General features: G+C 40.7%; 1 protein-coding gene across 2 annotated transcripts in view; it reads left to right on the top strand.

Annotated features, from left to right (window-relative positions):
* The window catches only part of RPGRIP1L (RPGRIP1 like), a 73,687-nt gene that overhangs the window by 47,020 nt on the left and 6,249 nt on the right, over positions 1 to 20,418 (top strand). The window contains exons 21-24 of one of the 2 annotated variants that reach the window (XM_070761920.1): positions 1,340 to 1,499; positions 4,357 to 4,445; positions 11,360 to 11,546; positions 18,816 to 18,900. In XM_070761920.1, the coding sequence (XP_070618021.1) occupies positions 1,340 to 1,499; positions 4,357 to 4,445; positions 11,360 to 11,546; positions 18,816 to 18,900 (521 nt within the window). The remainder of the gene's footprint in view (positions 1 to 1,339; positions 1,500 to 4,356; positions 4,446 to 11,359; positions 11,547 to 18,815; positions 18,901 to 20,418) is intronic. The other variant, XM_070761921.1, reaches the window with a different exon arrangement.

Here is a 20,418-nt window from a genome sequence, read left to right on the forward strand (position 1 = left end):
TGAAGTCTACCTATCTTAAATTTGCCAAAATTTGGGGAATACTAAATAAATAAATACTTTTCTAAGTGCTGTGGGTAAATCTCAGCAAATTGACCACAATAAGGCAAAGGTGTATCAAGTATGTGTGAAATGATTTTGTCCATTTTGGTAGAAGATTGACTCCCAGAAAGTTTAAAGAGATTTGAACGTTTTCGTTTATTACTAAATCACTCTCCCGAAAAAAAACCTATTTAAAACCAATAGTTCCAGCATGGTTAAAAATTCAACAGGAAAAGGAATAAATTATATATTACAAATTGAACTTTTGAAGGAATGGTTTTATAAAGTGCCACAAGACATATTATGTCATATATTGGGTTGGGGAATGATGGCCCTTTTGTGACTTATAGATGTCAATCCTCAGGAACTATGGGAGTTGAAGTCCAGAAGTCATAAGAAGGCCATAGTTCCCCACCTCTGTCAGACATGTTCGAATGAAAGGCAGAGGTCTAAGATAGATTTACCTCTGTGGGTTTATTGAACATGGTATATTCATCAAAGGATGCCCAATAACAAAAGCACAGGATTTGAAACTGTGATGTTTTCTTCTACCTAATGCAATGTGGAAAATGTTACTTTATGGAGGCTGTATTTTCAAGATGCTCCAATGGACAAATAAAATGTTCGTAACTTCTGCAAAAGGAATTTCAAATCAAGGCAATTGATTTTAAATGGCTGCCTTTAAGAATGTAATTCCCCCTTGCCTTGATTTGAAATTCATTTTATAGAACGTATGAACATCTTATTTGCCAAATTGTGCATCTTGAAACTACAGCCCCATAAAGCAGCATTTTTCCACTGCCGATTAACCCCGATTCTTTTTCATTCGTAAAACCAGCTCTAAATTATAATTGATCAAAATCATGTTTCCATCAATGAATATATGTACAGTGGCACCTCTACTTACGAACTTAATTTGTTCCGTGACCAAGTTTGTAAGAAGAAGCAATTTTTCCCATAGGAATCAATGTAAAAGCAAATAATGTGTTTTGGGGAAACCACAGGGAGGGTGGAGGCCCTGTTTCCTCCCAGGAGATTCCTAGAGAGGCCCCATGGAGGCTTCTCCCTGCATTTTCCGGTTACAGTTTCGGAGGCTCGGGTTTGTAAATGGAAAATGGTTCTGGAGAAGAGGCAAAAAAATCTTGAATAGCCGGTTCTTATGTAAAAAGGTTCGTAAGTAGAGGCGTTTATAGGTAGAGGTACCACTGTATGTATGTATGTATGTATGTATGTATGTATGTATGTATGTATGTATGTATGTATGTATGTATTCATTCATTCTTGTGATCCTACGAGAAAGGCTCTACAAGAAACAGATGCTGACAGAGGACCAAGCAAACCTGCAACCCAGATTCAACAAGAACCTGAGGACGTCTCTCAGCTTTCTGAAGGTCAACTTTCTGACCAGAGTTCAGGGACTTCAGAAGATGAAACTGAAATCGAGGAAGTCTACACAGAAGGTAGAGATCTAGCAGAACAATTCCACACCTCTAGATTATTTCTGTTCCTACCCAAAATCCCCCACCCCTTTTTTTATTCATGTAGGCTTGGCTCTAGTCTGTGTACAGGTACATCCTCGATTTACGACCATAATTGAGCCCAAAATTTCTGTTGCTTCCCTAGCAACGGTGACTCTTTCTTCCCAAGGACCAGCCCATAGATTTCCACTGCTCTCCTCTCCGCTGCCTTTTGTGCATCCACATGTCAGGCACAGCTGTTCCTCTTCTTCCTCATCAGCCACCTATTGGGGGCGGTGGACTATCCATCTGAGGGCTGACGGACGACCCAGGCTCCACCTCTCTCTCTCTTTGCCAGCCCCCTTCCCTCTTCCTTCTTGGAGCTCTCAGGTTGTCTTGATGCTGACCCTGACTGCGACGACTCCTGCCCATCCGATTTGGCTGCTAGAGGGGCCGATAGCTGACAGGCCACAACACATACACTCTCTTGATATACAGAATATGAATTGGCCAGCACAGATACAATGGTAAATGTTCCCCTCGCAGATATGTGCTAGTCATTCCTGACTAGGGGACGGTGGTCATCTCTAAGCCGAAGAGCCAGCACTGTCCGAAGATGTCTCTGTGGTCATGTGGCCAGCAGGACTAAATGCCGAAGGCGCCCAGAACACTGTTACCTTCTCGCCAAAGTGGTCCCTATTTTTCTACCTGCATTTTTTTACGTGCTTTCAAACTGCTAGGTTGGCAGAAGCTGGGACAAGTAACAGGAGCTCAGCCCCTTTACTCACAGGTATATCCCCCCGCCATTGCTTTGAGAAAGTCATTTCATATTATCCTCTGCCACTTGCCAAGATATCAAACTCCAAAGAAATCCAATAAGTTATCCTTCGATGAACGAGCCCCATTCGCCCATATTCTCCACCTCACCAGCAATGGCTGCCTTGCTAACATCTACCCCAAAAGCTCTTTTTCCCTCCTGTCAAATGCGAAAGAAATGACGACTCTCTTGGGAGTCATTTTTTATAACACAACTGCTGTGAAAGGGAAGAGAACCCACCATTGCCAACCATTTTCACCGCTTTGGCAGGCTGGTTTTGGGCCATAAATTACCCCAGTGTTCCTGGAGGAGAAGACACGGAATAGCAAAACGGTTCCTTCGGATGACTATCCATTAAGCTATTTACGTCATTCTAATTGCCTCTCCTTGGAGTGTCAACCCATCATTAATTTCTCTGGCAGTGAAGCAATCCGTCATTATTACGACTGCAAACCAGACCCAAAGCTACAATAGAACTGATTCTCAGCAGACAGGGCATGTGTGTGTGTGAAAACGAGCTTCTGACAAGCCAGGGAAGAATCCTTTTGACCAAGGCCCTGCCAAAGTCACCATGGGAAAGGCAGTCATCGAAGATTTAAGCCAATCTCACCGTGGGAACCGGTGGGCCGTTCCATCCGTCTTGTGGAAGTTGGTCCCAAAGTTTCTGAATACTCTCTGCAGGTCCCCAGAACAGTCCACGTAGGTTGGTGGTCCGTACTGAATCTTACAAGAAGAGGATGGGTGGTTTGGGTTTGTTCGTTTGGTGATCTTGGGACCGTGGAGATTTTCTGGTCCAATCCCTCAGATTGAGCAGCAGACCTTGTAACAGTGGTTCTTAACCTGTGGGTCACAACCTTTTTGGGGGTCAAACAACCCTTTCACAGGGGTTGCCTAGGACCATCAGAAAACAGACCTTTTATTTATTTATTTTATTTATTTATAAATAATGATGAAGGTTATAGAGGAGATACTCATAGTAAAATATATCTAAGAAATAATAGAAAAAGAAGGTATAGTAATAGAACATATCAATGAAATAATTGAAGAAGAGATACAGGAATAGAAGAAAGGTATAGGAGATATAGGAGAGCAATAGGACAGGGGACGGAAGGCACTCTAGTGCACTTGTACTCGCCCCTTACTGACCTCTTAGGAATCTGGATAGGTCAACCGTAGATAATCTAAGGGTAAAGTGTTGGGGGTTTGACACTATGGAGTCCGGTAATGAGTTCCACGCTTCGACAACTTGGTTACTGAAGTCATATTTTTTTACAGTCAAGTTTGGAGTGGTTAATATTAAGTTTAAATCTGTTGCGTGCTCTTGTGTTGTTGTGGTTGAAGCTGAAGTAGTCGCCGACAGGCAGGACGTTGCAGCATATGATCTTGTGGGCAATACTTAGATCTTGTTTAAGGCGTCTTAGTTCTAGGCTTTCTAGGCCCAGTATTGAAAGTCTAGTCTTGTAGGGTATTCTATTTCGAGTGGAGGAATGAAGGGCTCTTCTGGTGAAGTATCTTTGGACATTTTCAAGGGTGTTAATGTCTGAGATGCGATATGGGTTCCAAGCAGATGAGCTGTATTCTAGGATGGGTCTGGCAAAAGTTTCGTAAGCTCTGGTAAGTAGTGTGAGATTGCCATAGCAGAAGCTACGTAGCATTAGGTTTACAACTCTTGAAGATCTTTCCAATGGTCTTAGGAACTGAGACACCTCTCCTCTATCTGTCTCTAGGTGAGACCACCCACATCCAAATAGACTACTACACAAAAAAATGCACAACTTCTAAGCTGAATTTCCAGCACTGCGCATGCGTTGCCTAGTAGATCAGAGTATTTCCAAAAATTAAATGTAGATCAAGAAGCAGCTAGGCGACTCCGAGACAATTTAACACTCCTCGAGTGGACCAAGGATGTGTTTTGTCTGCCTGGAAAAACCAGGGTCCATTGTTGCTTGGAACGGTAACATCTTTTGCCTCCCTTTTCTGTTCACACTTTTATCATCTCAGCTCCGCTTATCTTGGGTAACCTTTTCCTTTTTTTCCTTACAGAACAAGAAGACCAACAGGACGCTGGCGAATCGGTCACAGATAGTGATGACTGCGTGGTTCCAAGTTCAGCATCCTCAACTCTTAGCCAGGTTGGTCAGAAGCAACCAAGGGAAAGAATAGAATAGAATAGAATAGAATAGAATATTATTGGCCAAGTGTGATTCGGCACACAAGGAATTTGGTGCAGATGCTCTCAGCGTACATAAAAGAAAAAGATACATTTATTTATTTATTTGTTTTATTATTTTATTTTATTTTATTTTATTTTATTTTATTTATTTATTGGATTTGTATGCCACCCCTCTCCGGAGACTCGGGGAAGCTAACAGCAATAATAAGACAGCGTACAATAATAATCCAATACTAAAAACGATTAAAAACTCATTATTATAAAAACCAAACATACATACAGACATACCATGCATAAAATTGTAATCGCCTAGGGGGAAAGAGTTCCCCCATACCTGGTGGCAGAGGTGTGTTTTAAGTAGCTTACGAAAGGCAAGGGGGGTGGGGGCAATTCTAATTTCTGGGGGGAGTTGGTTCCAGAGGGCCGGGGCCCGCCACAGAGAAGGCTCTTCCCCTGGGTCCCGCCAAACAGCATTGTTTAGTCGACGGGACCCAGAGAAGGCCAACTTAGTGGGACCTAACTGGTCACTGGGATTCGTGCGGCAGAAGGCGGTCCCTGAGATATTCTGGTCCAATGCCATGAACAGCTTTATAGGTCATAACCAACACTTTGAATTGTGACCGGAAACTGATCGGCAACCAATGCAGACTGCGGAGTGTTGGTGTGACATGGGCATATTTAGGGAAGCCCATGATAGCTCTCGCAGCTGCATTCTGCACGATCTGAAGTTTCCGAAAACTTTTCAAAGGTAGCCCCATGTTCTGTTTGGCAATGCTGCGAAACGAAACGTCTCCTACGTCTTACTTTCGGGGGGATGCCTTACATTAGGCAATTCTACGAAACCTCTCCTATGTCTTACTATCGGGGGTGACTAAGAATAAGATGAAGAAAAAAAATACTTAGGTATTCAAGCAACTAGTGGGAGAAATGCTGCCTTGCAGAAAGGTAAAGTGCCCTTAACTCATGGGACTTGCCTCAGATTAGTGAGAATAATTCAGCCCAAGTTAACCACTTCTAAATCCCATTAATTTTAATGCGTCAATATGAAAAACGGGCTCCGTAGCTCCGTTTGAAATCAATCAGATTTAAATATTCTTAATTCAGGCTCTACTGATAAAAACCTTTCACGATTAGAATACAAAACTGAATTATCTGTCCTCTTCACCTTCCTCTATCTGGAGAGAAATATAGAATTGTTGCAAGAAGAATGCCTGGGTTTTCTTTCCAAGTTATTGCTACCAAACTTTGGAAAATTTCAGATTTTACATTTCAGTGGCTTCTGCTAAACTAAGCTTTTTATTTCAGTATGTGCTTAATCTGGTAATAATTTGCCCCAGTCTAACGGATGCTCTTAAATCCTAGTTTATCCAGAGTGCTGGGAAAAATATGTATTAATAAAACCCTAAAAATATTAAAAGATTCTCCTGCTAATTAGCTCATGAATTTCAAAATAACACACTCCGTTTTTTGAGCCATTGACAATTATGCCTTTCCTTTAAAAAAAAAAAAAACAAGTTACAAATTAGATCATCGGTTTTATTTCTTAGATCGTCTGATCATAAAAAGAACCTTAACATGTTTTCTTCCAGAATTTAGCTTTGTAATTGTTCTTTCTTCCTTCCCGCCCCCTCTTTCTGTCTCTCTCACTCTTTCTTTCTCTCTCTCTCTTTTTTTTGGTCCGTTATGTATAATTAATCGTAGATTATTTCATTTCGTTTACAACATTTATGAGCTCCACTTCGTCAGTAACGAAACGCTTGTCCCCTTCTTTTTCTTTTCCAAAGTGGCGTAATTAGTGTTAGCATCTTTTCTCTAGCAGGCTACATAAAGTTTAGTGGCTGGATTAAATCATGTCATTAACATAATGTGCTACACAATTTGCCCCCTATCTCTCTCGCGTTTCCACTACATCAAAGCACCAGCGAGTGCCAATGTAATTGGCTCTTGCTAGCTTGTCAGGTTGATTCAAGCTGACGACTGGTGTTTTCGCTTAAAAGAGAGAGAGAGAGAGAGACAGAGCTTCCAGGCATGATAATTAATGGAAGAAGGAGGTTGTGGAGGGAGGGGGAGAAATCAGAAAAATGTAAAACTTTGGACAGTTCTTTATGAATATTTCATACGTGTGGATATAATCAGAAGTTAGCATTATCAATTTGATGTATAATACATTGATTAAAAGCCTTGTTACAGGCTGCCGAGCTGGGCATTGGGAGTTGAGCATTTTCACGGGGCGTTCGGAAAGGCTAAAACCACCGCCGCAATCAAATGTAAACAATGCTTGTTCTCATCTCTCCATATCTTCACTTGATTATTTGAGAACAATATAGCTTTCAATTATCACAATAAAATTTTACTTGCTGTCAGCTCTCAAGTTATCTTCAAATGTGCCCCCGGGGCAAGGCTTAGTAAAACCAATTTATTCTGCGGTGGCCTCATTTTTCCTCCTAGGTGTGTTTACATCTTTTCTCCTTCATTATAGATAGTCTCTCTCTCTCTCTCTCTCTCTCTCTCTCTCTCTCTCTTTCTTTCTTTTTAGCACTAATGCCATTTTAGTAAAAACTCATCATCATTTTCTTTAAACGAGGTTCTTAAAGTTCATAATTAGTGTTGACATCCAGCAGGACTTCTTTTTTTTAAAAAAAAAAGCAGCTTCAAAAGTCCAGGTGGGTGTATCTCTTCTTCTCTTCTCTTCTTTCTTCCCCTTTTTTAATGGTGCAGCAAATAAAATTTGAGTATCAGGGAAGTGAAAAGCTTTCGTTGATGCATCTGGAGCATAGGCTATCTACAGGGTGTGTTCCAAAAGTAATGCAATTATTTTTTAAAAAAAGTAATTTATTGAACAGATTTGCACAAACACTTAAAATTCTTCAAAGTACTGTCCTTCGGCCTCTACACATTTTTTCCAGCGACTCTGCCATGACCGGTACGCGCCCTGGAAGGTGTCTTCGGGGACCTCTCGCAAGGTCTTCGTCACAGCTGATTGGATCTCTTCTATGGATGAAAAATTGGTTCCTTTCAGGGCTGGGAACAAAAAGAAGTCTGCTGGGGTGACGTCAGCACTATGGAGGGAGCAGCGTTGGCACCTGGTGTTTGGCCAGAAACTCGTGGACTCATAGCGTGTTGTGGCCATGCACATTTTTCATCCATAGAAGAGATCCAATCAGCCGTGACGATGACCGTGACGAAAAGTCACATGTTCGTCTTTCTATGATTTCCTTTGTCTTGAGAATAGCATATCAGTGTCCGGTCACAGCAAGAGTATTTTTAAGATATAGGCATGCTAAAAGGAAAGGCAATGGTAGGTGTGTGAGATCCTTTTTATTATTATTCAAAGGCTCTTTTTAAAATCCTTTTAACAAATACCTGGTTTGCTGTGGATGCGAAGATTACTTATCATGTATTATTATTATTTATTAAATTTATTTGCCGCCCACCTCACCACAAAGCTACTCTTTGCAACGTCTTATTAGTAGAGTTGACCCAATCAGCTCAAATCAAGGTAATATTGTGCCAGGCAAAGGAAGAATGGAAGTTCTTTACACCAGAGGTCAATGTCTGGATTTTGCTTGTGGTCCAACCAGCCTTTGCTTTTGCTCAGAGACTATTCCAAGTTACTCTTTGGTTGTGTCCATTAATGTGGCAGATATAGAAATTATGAAACACAGACCTAATAATCATCTGTAGAGAGTCAGATTGTTTAAGGCACTGCTAGAAACCAGGAGATGGTGAGTTCTAGTCCCAATTTAGTGTGAAAATCAGCTAGGTAACCTTGCGCCAATCACCAGGAGTCGGTGAGTTCTAGTCCCTGTTTAGCATGAAAGCCGACTGGGTAACTTTGGGCCAACCACGAGGAGACTGTGAGTTCTAGTCTCAGTATAAGCAGGAAAACTTGTTGGGTGACCTTGGGCAGTCACTCTCAGCTCAACCCACCGCACAAGGTTGGTTGGTTGGTTCATTCATTCATTCATTCATTCATTCATTCATTCATTCATTCATTCATTCATTTATTGGATTTATATGCCGCCCCTCTCCATGGACTGATGTTGTTGTTGTGGGAAAAATAGGAAGAGGAGTGTATGTTGGATAGCTTCTTCGCCGGGAGTTATTTGTAAAAACAATAAAAGCGGGATACAAATAAATAAAATAAACATTTTTTTCTAAAAAAAAAATATGTATGCCAAGGTTGAGTATAATTATAATTGGTGAGATTTCTCAGGGACTGATAACTATTCACCACTGCCCCCCAAAATCAAGTGGTGGTGTGAGCAAAAGTTCTTTTTTTAAAAAAAAAAAACGTGTTGCATCCTGTTACTATGTATATTTGTTTACGTTTGGACGGCATTTGTAAACCCGAGCAGCTTTTGACAGGCGAGTTAAGCATTCGGCTGGGAATTGCTCTGAATTTCACTTAAAAATGCTTCTTATATATACATGCGACGGGAGGCAAAAAGAGGCCATTTCCAAAGCGAAAATTAGACAATGGAAGCAATTTCATTTTTTATGCATGTGAACGTAGGGTGCTGGAGGTTATTAGTTGAAACTGAGTAACCTTTCCATGCCTTCGTCTCTTTTCGAAATTTGAATATGAAAAGCATATTCAAGTCAAAAGACCATCACTTTAATGACATTTGGCAGTCATTTGATTTATTAGGTTTTTACGAAAAGAAAATTCCTTTAAATATTTCATCACGCTATGCTAATCCTGGTAATATTGCCAGCTGAAGCTGTGTTACCTGCATTAGCGGAGACAGAACGGTGTGGAATATTTGCTGTCATCCTGGTAAAATTTCCATGAATCTACTGAATAATAAAACAAATCTTATTGAAATATTCAGATTCGGATTTTTAGTTAAAGGTGTCTTAGGATACATAATAAAAGAAAATGCCTTTTGAAAACAGTGGGAGTCATGTAGCTTCATCCAATATTGAAGGAGGTTGACAGCAAGGATATTGTTCCGCGGGAAGGATATATATTTATTTACCGGGGAAATCCTGGGGTGGTTTTCAACGGCTTAATTATAGAATATTTTTCTGAAAAATGTCAGGTGCGATGTCTCACTTGAACCATTGCATGAGTGTTTGGGTTGAAGATAAATCATCCCAAACCATTCTGGTTGGGTTGTTGTTGTTTTTTTAAATCATTGTTTAATTTGACGAATATTCGTGCAATGCGAATGATGGAGATTTGTAACCAAGAAGTTTTCAGATTGCAAAGGGGAGAAATTGACTTTCAAGTCAAATAGGAACCATCAAGAGAGAGTTGAGGAGAACTTGACAGCTGTTTGACTGATTCCCAGGTGTTCAGTTTCTTTCACCAGGAGACAAATCTCGCCCTTCAAGTGTTCTTCAGCCTAACCTCATTTTGAAATTAGAGAGGTTATACCTTCTTTTGAAACCAACCGACTTAATGTAGGAGTTTTCCTTGTGTGCTTCTGTTTTAATATTTAACACAGAGCTCCTTCCACCTCGTGGACAGCGTTATTTTGAGCGATACACGTTAAGTGGGACGTGCGATCAACATGCACGTTTTTGGCCCCGTCAAAGATTTCAAGACCTAAAAAAAAAAGCAAAAAAGCGAAGACATCTTGTAAATGTACGCTCATGTATTAAATATGGTGATTTTACTATGCCCGGAAGAGCTAGTGGTTTCAAGGGCAATAACCGTACATGCTACTCCGAGAAGATGTGCTTTGTAGGGTGAACGTTGTGGTGGTTACACCAGAGAGTAGTTTCCCCTGGACAGATGTTGGTTTCATATTTAGTGGATGTAATGTTTAGCAATCTGAATGGCCGAAAGAAGCATCAAGGGAGGTAACAGTGAAAGAAGAAGAGTGATTTATTATATGTGACATAAAACATAAGTATGTTGCCTCGTGCAAAGACTGTGGGAATCCCAAAATCAGGACTCCTTTGGAGCTTTGTCACCCAAGGCCTTCTGTGTGATGTGTCTGCTTGTGGCATATTGTTGTGGTCCCATTCAGTTGTGTCTGGCTCTTGCCAATTCTATGGTCCATCAATGTGGTCCATTCAGGTGTGTATGACTCTTGGCAATTCTGTAGTCCATCAATGTAGTCCATTCATGGGTGTCTGACTCTTGGCAATTCTGTGGTCCATCAATGTGGTCCATTCAATTGTGTCTGACTCTTGGCAATTATGTGGTCCATCAATGTGGTCCATTCAGGTGTGTGTGACTCTTGGCAATTCTATGGTCCATCAATGTGGTCCATTCAGGTGTGTCTGACTCTTGGCAATTCTATGGTCCATCAATGTGGTCCATTCTGGTGTGTTTGACTCTTGGCAATTCTGTGGTCCATCAATGTGGTCCATTCAATTGTGTCTGACTCTTGGCAATTATGTGGTCCATCAATGTGGTCCATCCAGGTGTGTGTGACTCTTGGCAATTCTATGGTCCATCAATGTGGTCCATTCAGGTGTGTCTGACTCTTGGCAATTCTATGGTCCATCAATGTGGTCCATTCAGGTGTGTCTGACTCTTGGCAATTCTATGGTCCATCGATGTGGTCCATTCAGTTGTGTCTGATTCTTGGCAATTATGTGGTCCATCGATGTGGTCCATTCAATTGTGTCTGACTCTTGGCAATTGTGTGGTCCATCCATGTGGTCCATTCAGGTGTGTCTGACACTTGGCAATTCTGTGGGCCAGGGCTCTCCACATCTTCCGATCTTGCACTGCTTGTGGGTGGGTGGGTTCAGCTTTGTGGGTGTGCAGCCATCAGGTCTTTTGAATGCCTGGTTTCCCTTCACCGCTAGGTCTTCTGAACCTAATTGCTTACTCCAGCACGCAACATGGGCCAAGCTCAATGAGTCAGTTTTACATTACAGGCAGCAAAGGTACTATTGTTTGTCTTTCAGCAGGCTGCCGAAAGGATTCGCATTGAGATTGTGTCACTCAGCCTCACGGATCCCCAGATTTTGATGGATGTGCTGATCCAGCAGTTTTTCATAGAGGCGAAATTCTCCAGTTTCGAAACAACCGAAACTCCCATGTCGCTTCCAAAACCCAGACTCAGGCAGTGGATGTCCTTTAACTACAGCTACGGTAGGAATTTGTTTAATGTTTATTCATTTCGTGCTTCTAAATCGCTAGATCGCTCCGAGTCCTCGGAGAGGGGCGGCATACAAATCTAATAAATTATTATCATTATCATTATCATCATCATTATTATTATTATTATTATTATTATTTTGTGTGTCCCTCCTCCTCTTCCTCCTCCTCCTCTTTCTCTTCTCCCTCCTTCCCCTCCTTCTCCTCTTCCTCCTCTTCCTTCTCCTCTTCCTCTTCTTCCTTCTCCTTCTCCTCCTCCTCTTCCTCCTTCTCCTCTTCTTCCTCCTCCTTCTCCTCCTCCTCCTCTTCCTCATCTTCCTCCTCCTTCTTCTACCGTCCGTAACAGATTTTATTGAAAAGTTCTGATTTGTGGTTTTACACACTCACACATATACATATATTCATCTTGGTCAGTATCCTCCCCACCCTGATAGCCAATCAACTTCTTCCAAAAAATCACTTACAACCACAAGTGAGCCCCAAATTTAGGTCGCTAAGTGAGACATTTATTAAGTGAGCTTTGCTACCGTTGTTGACACAGTTGTTATGATATGAATCACTGCAATTGTTAAGTAAATAACACAGGTTTCTCTTCAGATCATATAAATCTTCCGCTTTTAGTAACACAGTTGTTAAGCGAATCAGGTTCCTTGTCCGAAAGTCGCAAAAGGGTATCACATGACTGCGGAACGCTGCGACTATCATAAATATGAATTAGTTGCCAATCATCTGGATTTTGATCATGTGACCGTAGGGATGCTCAAGTAGGGGAACCCCGTGCCATTTCAGACAAGTGACTATGTAGTCTCTTCTTTAAAACCTGCAGTGATGAAGCACCCTCAACGTCTGGTGGCAAGCTGTTCCACTGGTTAATTGTTCTCACTGTTAGGAAGTTCCTCCTTGGTTCCAGGTTGCTTTTTTTCCTTAATTCGTTTCTATCCATTGTTTCCTGTCTTGCCTTCTGGTGCTTTGTAAAATAAGTTGCCCCCCCTCTTCTTTACAGCAGCTGCTCAAATACTGAAATAGAAACATAGAAACATAGAAGTCTGACGGCAGAAAAAGACCTCATGGTCCATCTAGTCTGCCCTTATACTATTTTCTGTATTCTATCTTAGGATGGATATATGTTTATCCCAGGCATGTTTAAATTCAGTTACTGTGGATTTATCCACCATGTCTGCTGGAAGTTTGTTCCAAGGATCTACTATTCTTTCACTAAAATAATATTTTCTCATGTTGCTTTTGATCTTTCCCCCAACTAACTTCAGATTGTGCCCCCTTGTTCTTGTGTTCACTTTCCTATTAAAAACACTTCCCTCCTGGACCTTATTTAACCCTTTAATATATTTAAATGTTTCGATCATGTGCTTTTTCCTTCTGTCCTCCAGACTGTACATATTGAGTTCATGAAGTCTTTCCTGATACGTTTTATGCTTAAGGCCTTCCACCATTCTTGTAGCCCGTCTTTGGACCCGTTCAAGTTTGCCAATATCTTTTTGTAGGTGAGGTCTCCAGAACTGCTATCATGTTCCCTCTTGCCCGATTCCTGCAATCGTTCCTCATATGCTTTAGTCTCTTAAGTCTTTAATGCCGTACTCTGCACTTTTTCCAAAATCTCAACAACTTTTCCCCCCACCCCGCAATGTTGTGATCAAAACTGGATGCCGTATTCCACGTGTGGTCTCATTATGGGTTTATAAAGCGGTACTAACATTTCGTGTGATTTTTGATTCTGTGCCTCTGTTTATACAATGCAGCATTCTCACACACAGGTATGTTACACAAATCAGTTTTCTAACAAGCTGCACCTTCTCTTGGGAAATAATATTTCTGCCTTTTTCCATGAAGTTTATCGGAAGAGAACTCATTTCCAGCTAGGTTGCTTTGCTTTTCCTAGGGTATTACTTAAATAACTGGTCATCTAATATTTCCTCTGTGCCTACTCTGCTTGTAAAGCAACGTCATTCCACAGAAAGTGCCCTAATGAATTTTGGTGTTTCATAATGTCGGCAAGAAAGCCAATAATCTAATAGTAATGAAGTCAGAATGTGCGTGTTTACTATAGCTTTACTCCATTTCTTATTCAGGCCTAATTAGATTTGGGTATGTAGAATATTTGAGGTTAATTGAATATTTTCTTTAATAAAACTGAGATTTACCTGATGGGGAAAGGAAGTGTACTTTGAGCTTAGGGGGAAACTAGCAGTCCCATGGATTTTGTATGAAAAAAAATAATAATCATGATAAACCCAGGTGTAATTTGAGAAGTCATTATTTCTCCATAAATAAATGCCTTTTTTATTGGGTTCTTTTATTATATTTATGTCTCAAGCATTGCGGCTGGCTTTTTAAGAAACTGCTTTACATCTTAGCTGAGAGACAAAGAGATCTTGTGAAATGCTGCCTTAATAAGCAACATTTAATATCACAACTGAGTGCTCTGGTTTTCCCTAGCCATTTGCTTTGCCTTTTCTAATCTATAGATAGAAGGAGGAGATATTTACAGTTAATAAATTAAACGTCCTTAGTAAATCATAAGACTATAATGGGTCCAAGCTTGTCTGTTAATTATGGACATCATTTTGCATTACTCATACTTTAAAAAATTCCTGTCTAACAAATCATGTAAAGAAGATGGACAGTGCGTTTCAGAAAGGAGCATTTATAAATATTCCAAAAGTTGAAGAACTATAATTTCCAAGCTCTCATATCGGTGACACAATAAGAGATAGAACATCCAAACTTGGAAGTTGGGACATGTGGTACGACTTGCCTCTGACAGTTACTTATTAATAAGCTCATATAGGCAGATGTATATATATATATGTATATGTATAGATCATATAGGCAGTCTATCCTCCATGATACCATGATCATTTGAGACTGAAGGATGCCAGTGCAATAGGCAGATGGTTTATGATGCTAATGGTGTGATTGATTTACTCTGCAGAATCAAGATCTATGGTAGAGCTAGAGCCATAGAATTGGAAGGGATATTAGACATCCTCTGCTCGAACTCTATGCTATGTAGGGTTTGTAGAGCATCTTTCAAAGATGACCTTACAGATTTTGTTTGAAGTCCTCCAGCAAAGAATTCACCACTTTCTGTATCTTCTCTGATTTGTTACTGGATTTTTTAAAATATGAATAATGCAAAATAATGTCCATAATTGACAGACAAGCGTTGACCCATTATAGTCTTATAAGGACGTTTAATTTATTTACTGTAAATCTCTCCTTGATGGTCTCCCAGCTTGATTGTTTTCTTGCAGATGTTTCAGTACCTGATTTAGGTAACATCATCCTCACTTAGAAGCTGTTTCTAGCACTGATTATGTTACCTAATCAGGTAATGAAACATCTGCAAGAAACAACCAAGCTCATAGACCATCAAGGACCCTAGGAAGAAAAGAATGCTATTAACTTGCTTGCCTATATTGCTGTATACCTCTAGATATATTGGTTAGAGCCATTGGTAGTATTTTGCTCTACAGATAACATAAAATCTGCATCCTGTTTCTCCCTTCCGTGCAGAGTCCTTCTACTTATGATCTGTTGACATAGGTACTGTATCAAACAGTACTTCGGAATGAAAGATCAATTTTTAAAAGAATAAATAGGTGAGGAGGCAATCAATAAGCAGGCAGAAGTTATACTAGCTTTTTTTCAACCTGAGCTGAACAGTACTTTTAATTCTCCAGAGTCAAATATTAGGCGTGTAAGCAAACTGACCATTTTTTCACTTAGTTGATATAAACAGTGACACACAAATGGAAATTTCTTAATTTCAAAAAATGATTTCTTCCCTTGTCCTCCCCAACCCTACTCCGGTCCCTCTATCTCATTTTTCTCTTTCTGCTTCTTTGGACAAAACCACCATAATTGAAATAACAAAGATTAAGTTCAGTTGATAGATTCCGATAACAAGGAAATAGCATTTATATTTCATAGAGCTGAAAGAATATTGCTTCCACTATGCTGAGAAAGCAGGAAAACACCCCCCGAAACAAGATTAATGATTGTGAGCCTAAAGAATGCTATCTTGGCTGTGTATAAACCTGCTCAAGAATTGACAAGAGAAAGGGGTAAGATTAATGAAATATTCCCAAACTTTATTTATTTTTAATGAACCTTATATAGAGTTAGGAGTGAGTAACCACTGAGCATCCTTGGATTCAGAGTAGTATGATGGAAGAAAGTTTCTTTCCTGGTGTAGGAAATCCTCAACTTACAACCTCACCTACAAAAAGACCTCACCTACAAAAAGATATTCACCTACAAAAAGATATTGACAAAATTGAACGGGTCCAAAGACGGGCTACAAGAATGGTGGAAGGTCTTAAGCATAAAACGTATCAGGAAAGACTTCATGAACTCAATCTGTATAGTCTGGAGGACAGAAGGAAAAGGGGGGACATGATCGAAACATTTAAATATGTCAAAGGCTTAAATAAGGTTCAGGAGGGAAGTGCTTTTAATAGGAAAGTGAACGCAAGAACAAGGGGACACAATCTGAAGTTAGTTGGGGGAAAGATCAGAAGCAATGTGAGAAAATATTATTTCACTGAAAGAGTAGTAGATCCTTGGAACAAACTTCCAGCAGACGTGGTAGATAAATCCACAGTAACTGAATTTAAACATGCCTGGGATAAACATATATCCATTGTAAGATAAAACACAGGAAATAGTATAAGGGCAGACTAGATGGACCATGAGGTCTTTTTCTGCCGTCAGTCTTCTATGTTTCTACAACCACAATTTAGCACAAAATTTATGTTACTAAGTGAGATAGTTGTTAAGTGAATTTTAGCCCCCCCATGATCTTTCTTGCCATTGCAATTGCTGAATTAGTAACATCGTTTTTAAATGAATGTGGCTTTTCCATTGAAAGTTATCTTTTCTCATAAGGAGGCTGCACTGTTCTGCTTTAATGAGTTATAATTTAGATCTGAATGTTTCACCCTTAAGATCCCAATGAAAAGAACCAGGAAACAAACCTAGACTATCAAATTTGGTCAGCATGATCCAGTGAGATGGGATGACTTCATGTAACAGAGCCTTTTCTCCCCCTTCTTCTTTGATTCCATTTGTTGATTTACATTTTTAAAATCCCACAAAGTGATCAAAATCACAAGGAAGCCTTCAAAACAAATAAAACTGTAGGCAAGAGGAACTATTTTAGTCAGGGCATTTGTTTAAAAAGAGGTGAAAAATATCTGAGCATTCTCAAAGTTTGTTTGTTTTTTAATTGCAAGAAGAACAGAACAGAGTAACAGAGATCGAAGGGACCTTGGAGGTCTTCTAGTCTAACCCCCTGTTTAGGCAGGAAACCCTACACCACTTCAGATGAATCCTTGTCCAATCTCTTCTTAAAAACCTCCAGTACTGGAGCATCCAAAGCTTCTGGTAGCAAGTCATTCCACTGGTGAATTGTTCTGACTGTCAAGAAATTCCTCCTTAGTTCTAAGTTGCTTCTCTCCTTGATTAGTTTTCATCCATGGCTTCTGGTCCTGTCGTCGGTTGCTTTGGAGAATAGCTTGATTCCCTCTTCTTTGCGGCAGTCCCTCAAATCAGAACGCCGCTATCAAGTCACCCCTGGTCCTTCTTTTCATTAAACTAGATATACCGAGTTCCTCCAACCATTCTTCATATGTTCTAGCCTCCAGTTGCTTTTCTTCCTAGTGTCAGCTCTTCAACTATTGGAAGATGACCGTTGTGTTGCTCCTCAACCTTCCCTTTCTTTAGGCTAAGCGTACCCTGGTTCTTCAACCATTCTTCATCACACTTAGCCTCCAAGCTACACTTTCTCAGACGTACCCAATCCCAACCAAAGAGTGATTCTAGAACTCGGGCCATGATCAAAAACTGTTCTGTTTCTACTGCCTTGATTTTAAAAGACATTCTTGCTCCCAGGAGGAGCCTGGAAGGTCTTTTCAAAGTCAGGGTTTGTTACGTGACGGCAGGTGGTCTTCACCCAGTATCTCAACATCAAGAACAATCCAGCCAAAGTTTTCAGGATTGAAATCATAACCTTTTCTCCCTTTGAGCGTTAGCCAAAGCTATGAGCGAAGACCTCCGCGTTGCAGATTCAGAGCCATCGGGGGGAGGGGAGATGTTCTGAACTCCACCTTTTATGGACATGCTTGTCTGTCTGAGTAGAGTCTACCCATCTGCCCTCCACATTCTGCCTTCTAGAATTGGCTTCCAGTCTTTATTCTTGTTTTACGTTGCGCATCTTGTACCAGATGGGGAACTGCGTGTCCGCATAAGTCATTGTAAAAGAATGTGTGGCCTTATGCTAGCATTTCTTTTGGGAGCGAGGGGGAAAGAGTGAATATGAATTTAGGGCAACATCTTGTTTCGGGGGCGGTATTGCTGGCTAACTGCCCATAGGCAGGAGTTCGATCCTGACCCGCTCAAGGTTGACTCAACCTTCTATCCTTCCAAGGTTGGTAAAATGTGGACCACTTAGAGAGGGCTGTAAAGCACTGTGAAGCAAGATATAAGTCTAAGTGCTATTGCTGTTTCTTTCCTTCCTTCCTCCCCTCCCCTCCCCTCCCCTTCCTTCCTTCCTTCCTTCCAAAATAAATGCACCATTGTCCCTACCATTCCTGACTTACTTACTTACTTTGTATATGTTTATGTCTTTACACATACTTGCTATCTTGTACATGTTTGACAAACAAATAAAAATACATTTGACATTCTCAAAATACATTTGGCATTGCAATGCCAAAATTCTCGTGTTTCACAAATGCATCAGAGCCTGGGCATCTTGTTGCTCAAATGTGCAATGTTTCCTATTAGAAAGTGCCAAGGTTGGACTGCTCACAATAGTGACATTTTTTATCCAATAGTAAGATGTGCTGCTCTAAGAAATCCTGGTTTGGACAGAAGTGCTAGGGGGATGAAATTGAACCATTTTCCTAGCTAGGTGGACTTCAGATGAGTTAGAAAGTCAATTCCTTATGTCCATGTGACAAAATATTTATGGGTTTTGTGCAAACCTATGTCCTGTGTCATGTCGTAAGACTTAAAAGCCATGGTGGTACAGTGGCTATAATGTAGTATTGCAGGCTAATTCTGTCAACTGCCACGAGATCGATCCTGACCGGTTCCAGGTTGACGCAGCCTTCCGTCCTTTCCGAGGTGGGTCAAATAAGGAGCTGGATTGTTGGAGGCAAGAAGCTGACTCCGTAAACCGCTTAGAGAGGGCAGTAAAAGCATTGTGAAGCGGTAGATAATTTCTCTTTGTTTTTGCAGTGATATATGTGGATCAAGCCAAGCACGAAGAAAGGTGGAATTATCTCAAGGATGTTGTTTGTGGGTCTGAGCCCAAACAAGGAAGGTAAGTTTTGGAGACGACATGTTGATTCGTAGAATCTGAGTAATGCAGGTAGTCCTTGACTTGCGGCCGTAACCAAGCCCAGAATTTATGTTGCTAAGTGAAGAAATCGGTCAGGTCAGCCCCATTTCACGACTTTTCTCACCACTTTTCTTAAGCGAATCCCTGCCATTGTTAATGGGGTCACACGTTTTTAAAGTGAATCTGGCTTTTCCATGGACGTGGCTTGTCAGGTGATCGCAAAAGGGGTTCAGGTGACACACACACCCCCGGGACACTGCAACCGTCATAAATATGAGTCAGTGGCCAAAAGCGTCTGAATTTTGATCAGGTGGCCGTAGGGATGTTGCAGTGGTTGTAAGTGTGAAAAACAGCCATGTCCCTTTTTTTTCAGTGCCATTGTAACATTGAAAGGTTATTAAATGAACCATTGTAAGTCATGGACTACAGTGGTACCTCTACCTAAGAACGCCAATATTTACAAACTTTTCTAGATAAGAACCGGGTGTTTAAGATTTTTTTGCCTCTTCTCAAGAACCATTTTCCACTTACAAACCCAAGCCTCCGAAACTGTAACTGGAAAAGGTTACAGAGGCCTCCGTGGGGCCTCTTTAGGAATCTCCTGGGAGGAAACAGGGATGGAAAAGACAGGGAGAGGCCTCCGTGGGGCCTCTCCTGGGAGGAAACAGGGCTGGAAAAGGTAGGGAGAAGCCACTGTGGGCCCTCTCTAGGAATCTCCATCCTCCCTGTAGTTTCCCCAATCGCACGCATTATTTGCTTTTACATTGTTTCCTATGGGAAAATTAGCTTCTTCTTACAAACGTTTCTACTTAAGAACCTGGTCACGGAACGAATTAAGTTCGTAAGTAGAGGTGCCACTGTACTTGTATTCCTTTCTTCCTTTCCCTACATTGAAATTATTAATTACAGGCAGTCCTCGAATTGCCACAGTTCGTTTAGTGACCGTAGGAAGTTACGACAAGCAAAGTCAGATGTGAATCTGACGAGCAGAATTGCTTAACAGCTTGAAAGGATTCACTTAACAGCAGGTCGTAAAATAGAGCAAAATTCACTTACCTGTCTCCCTTAGCAACAGGAATGTTGGGCTTAATTGTGCTCCTAAGTCAAAGTCTATGTGTAAATGAGGAGATAAATACTTTGGGGTGGGGGAATGACTTTTAGCAGGGAAAAGAAAGGGAAAAGGAATGAACAAGGACCCAAATATTTGGGAAACGTTGACGTTTGCTTCACTAAGTTCAGCTACTCCTGTAGCCAGATAATCAATTTGTATTTTTGTCTATCTTAACTGGGGGGCATAGATTCTCATAAATAAATATTTTTCACGGGTACAGGTATGACGGTCATGGTATATTCGGGTTTCTTCCCGTGTAGGATTTGGAAATTTCTGGCAACGTTTCGACGAGGTCTCACTCGTCATCTTCAGGCTGGTGTTTAAATAGTTTTTATATATATAAAAAAATTCTAATGCCCTTGTTTATGATAAAAATGTAAAATCCACCC

Source organism: Erythrolamprus reginae, chromosome 9 (assembly GCF_031021105.1).
Source record: "Erythrolamprus reginae isolate rEryReg1 chromosome 9, rEryReg1.hap1, whole genome shotgun sequence".
NCBI lineage: Eukaryota > Metazoa > Chordata > Lepidosauria > Squamata > Dipsadidae > Erythrolamprus > Erythrolamprus reginae.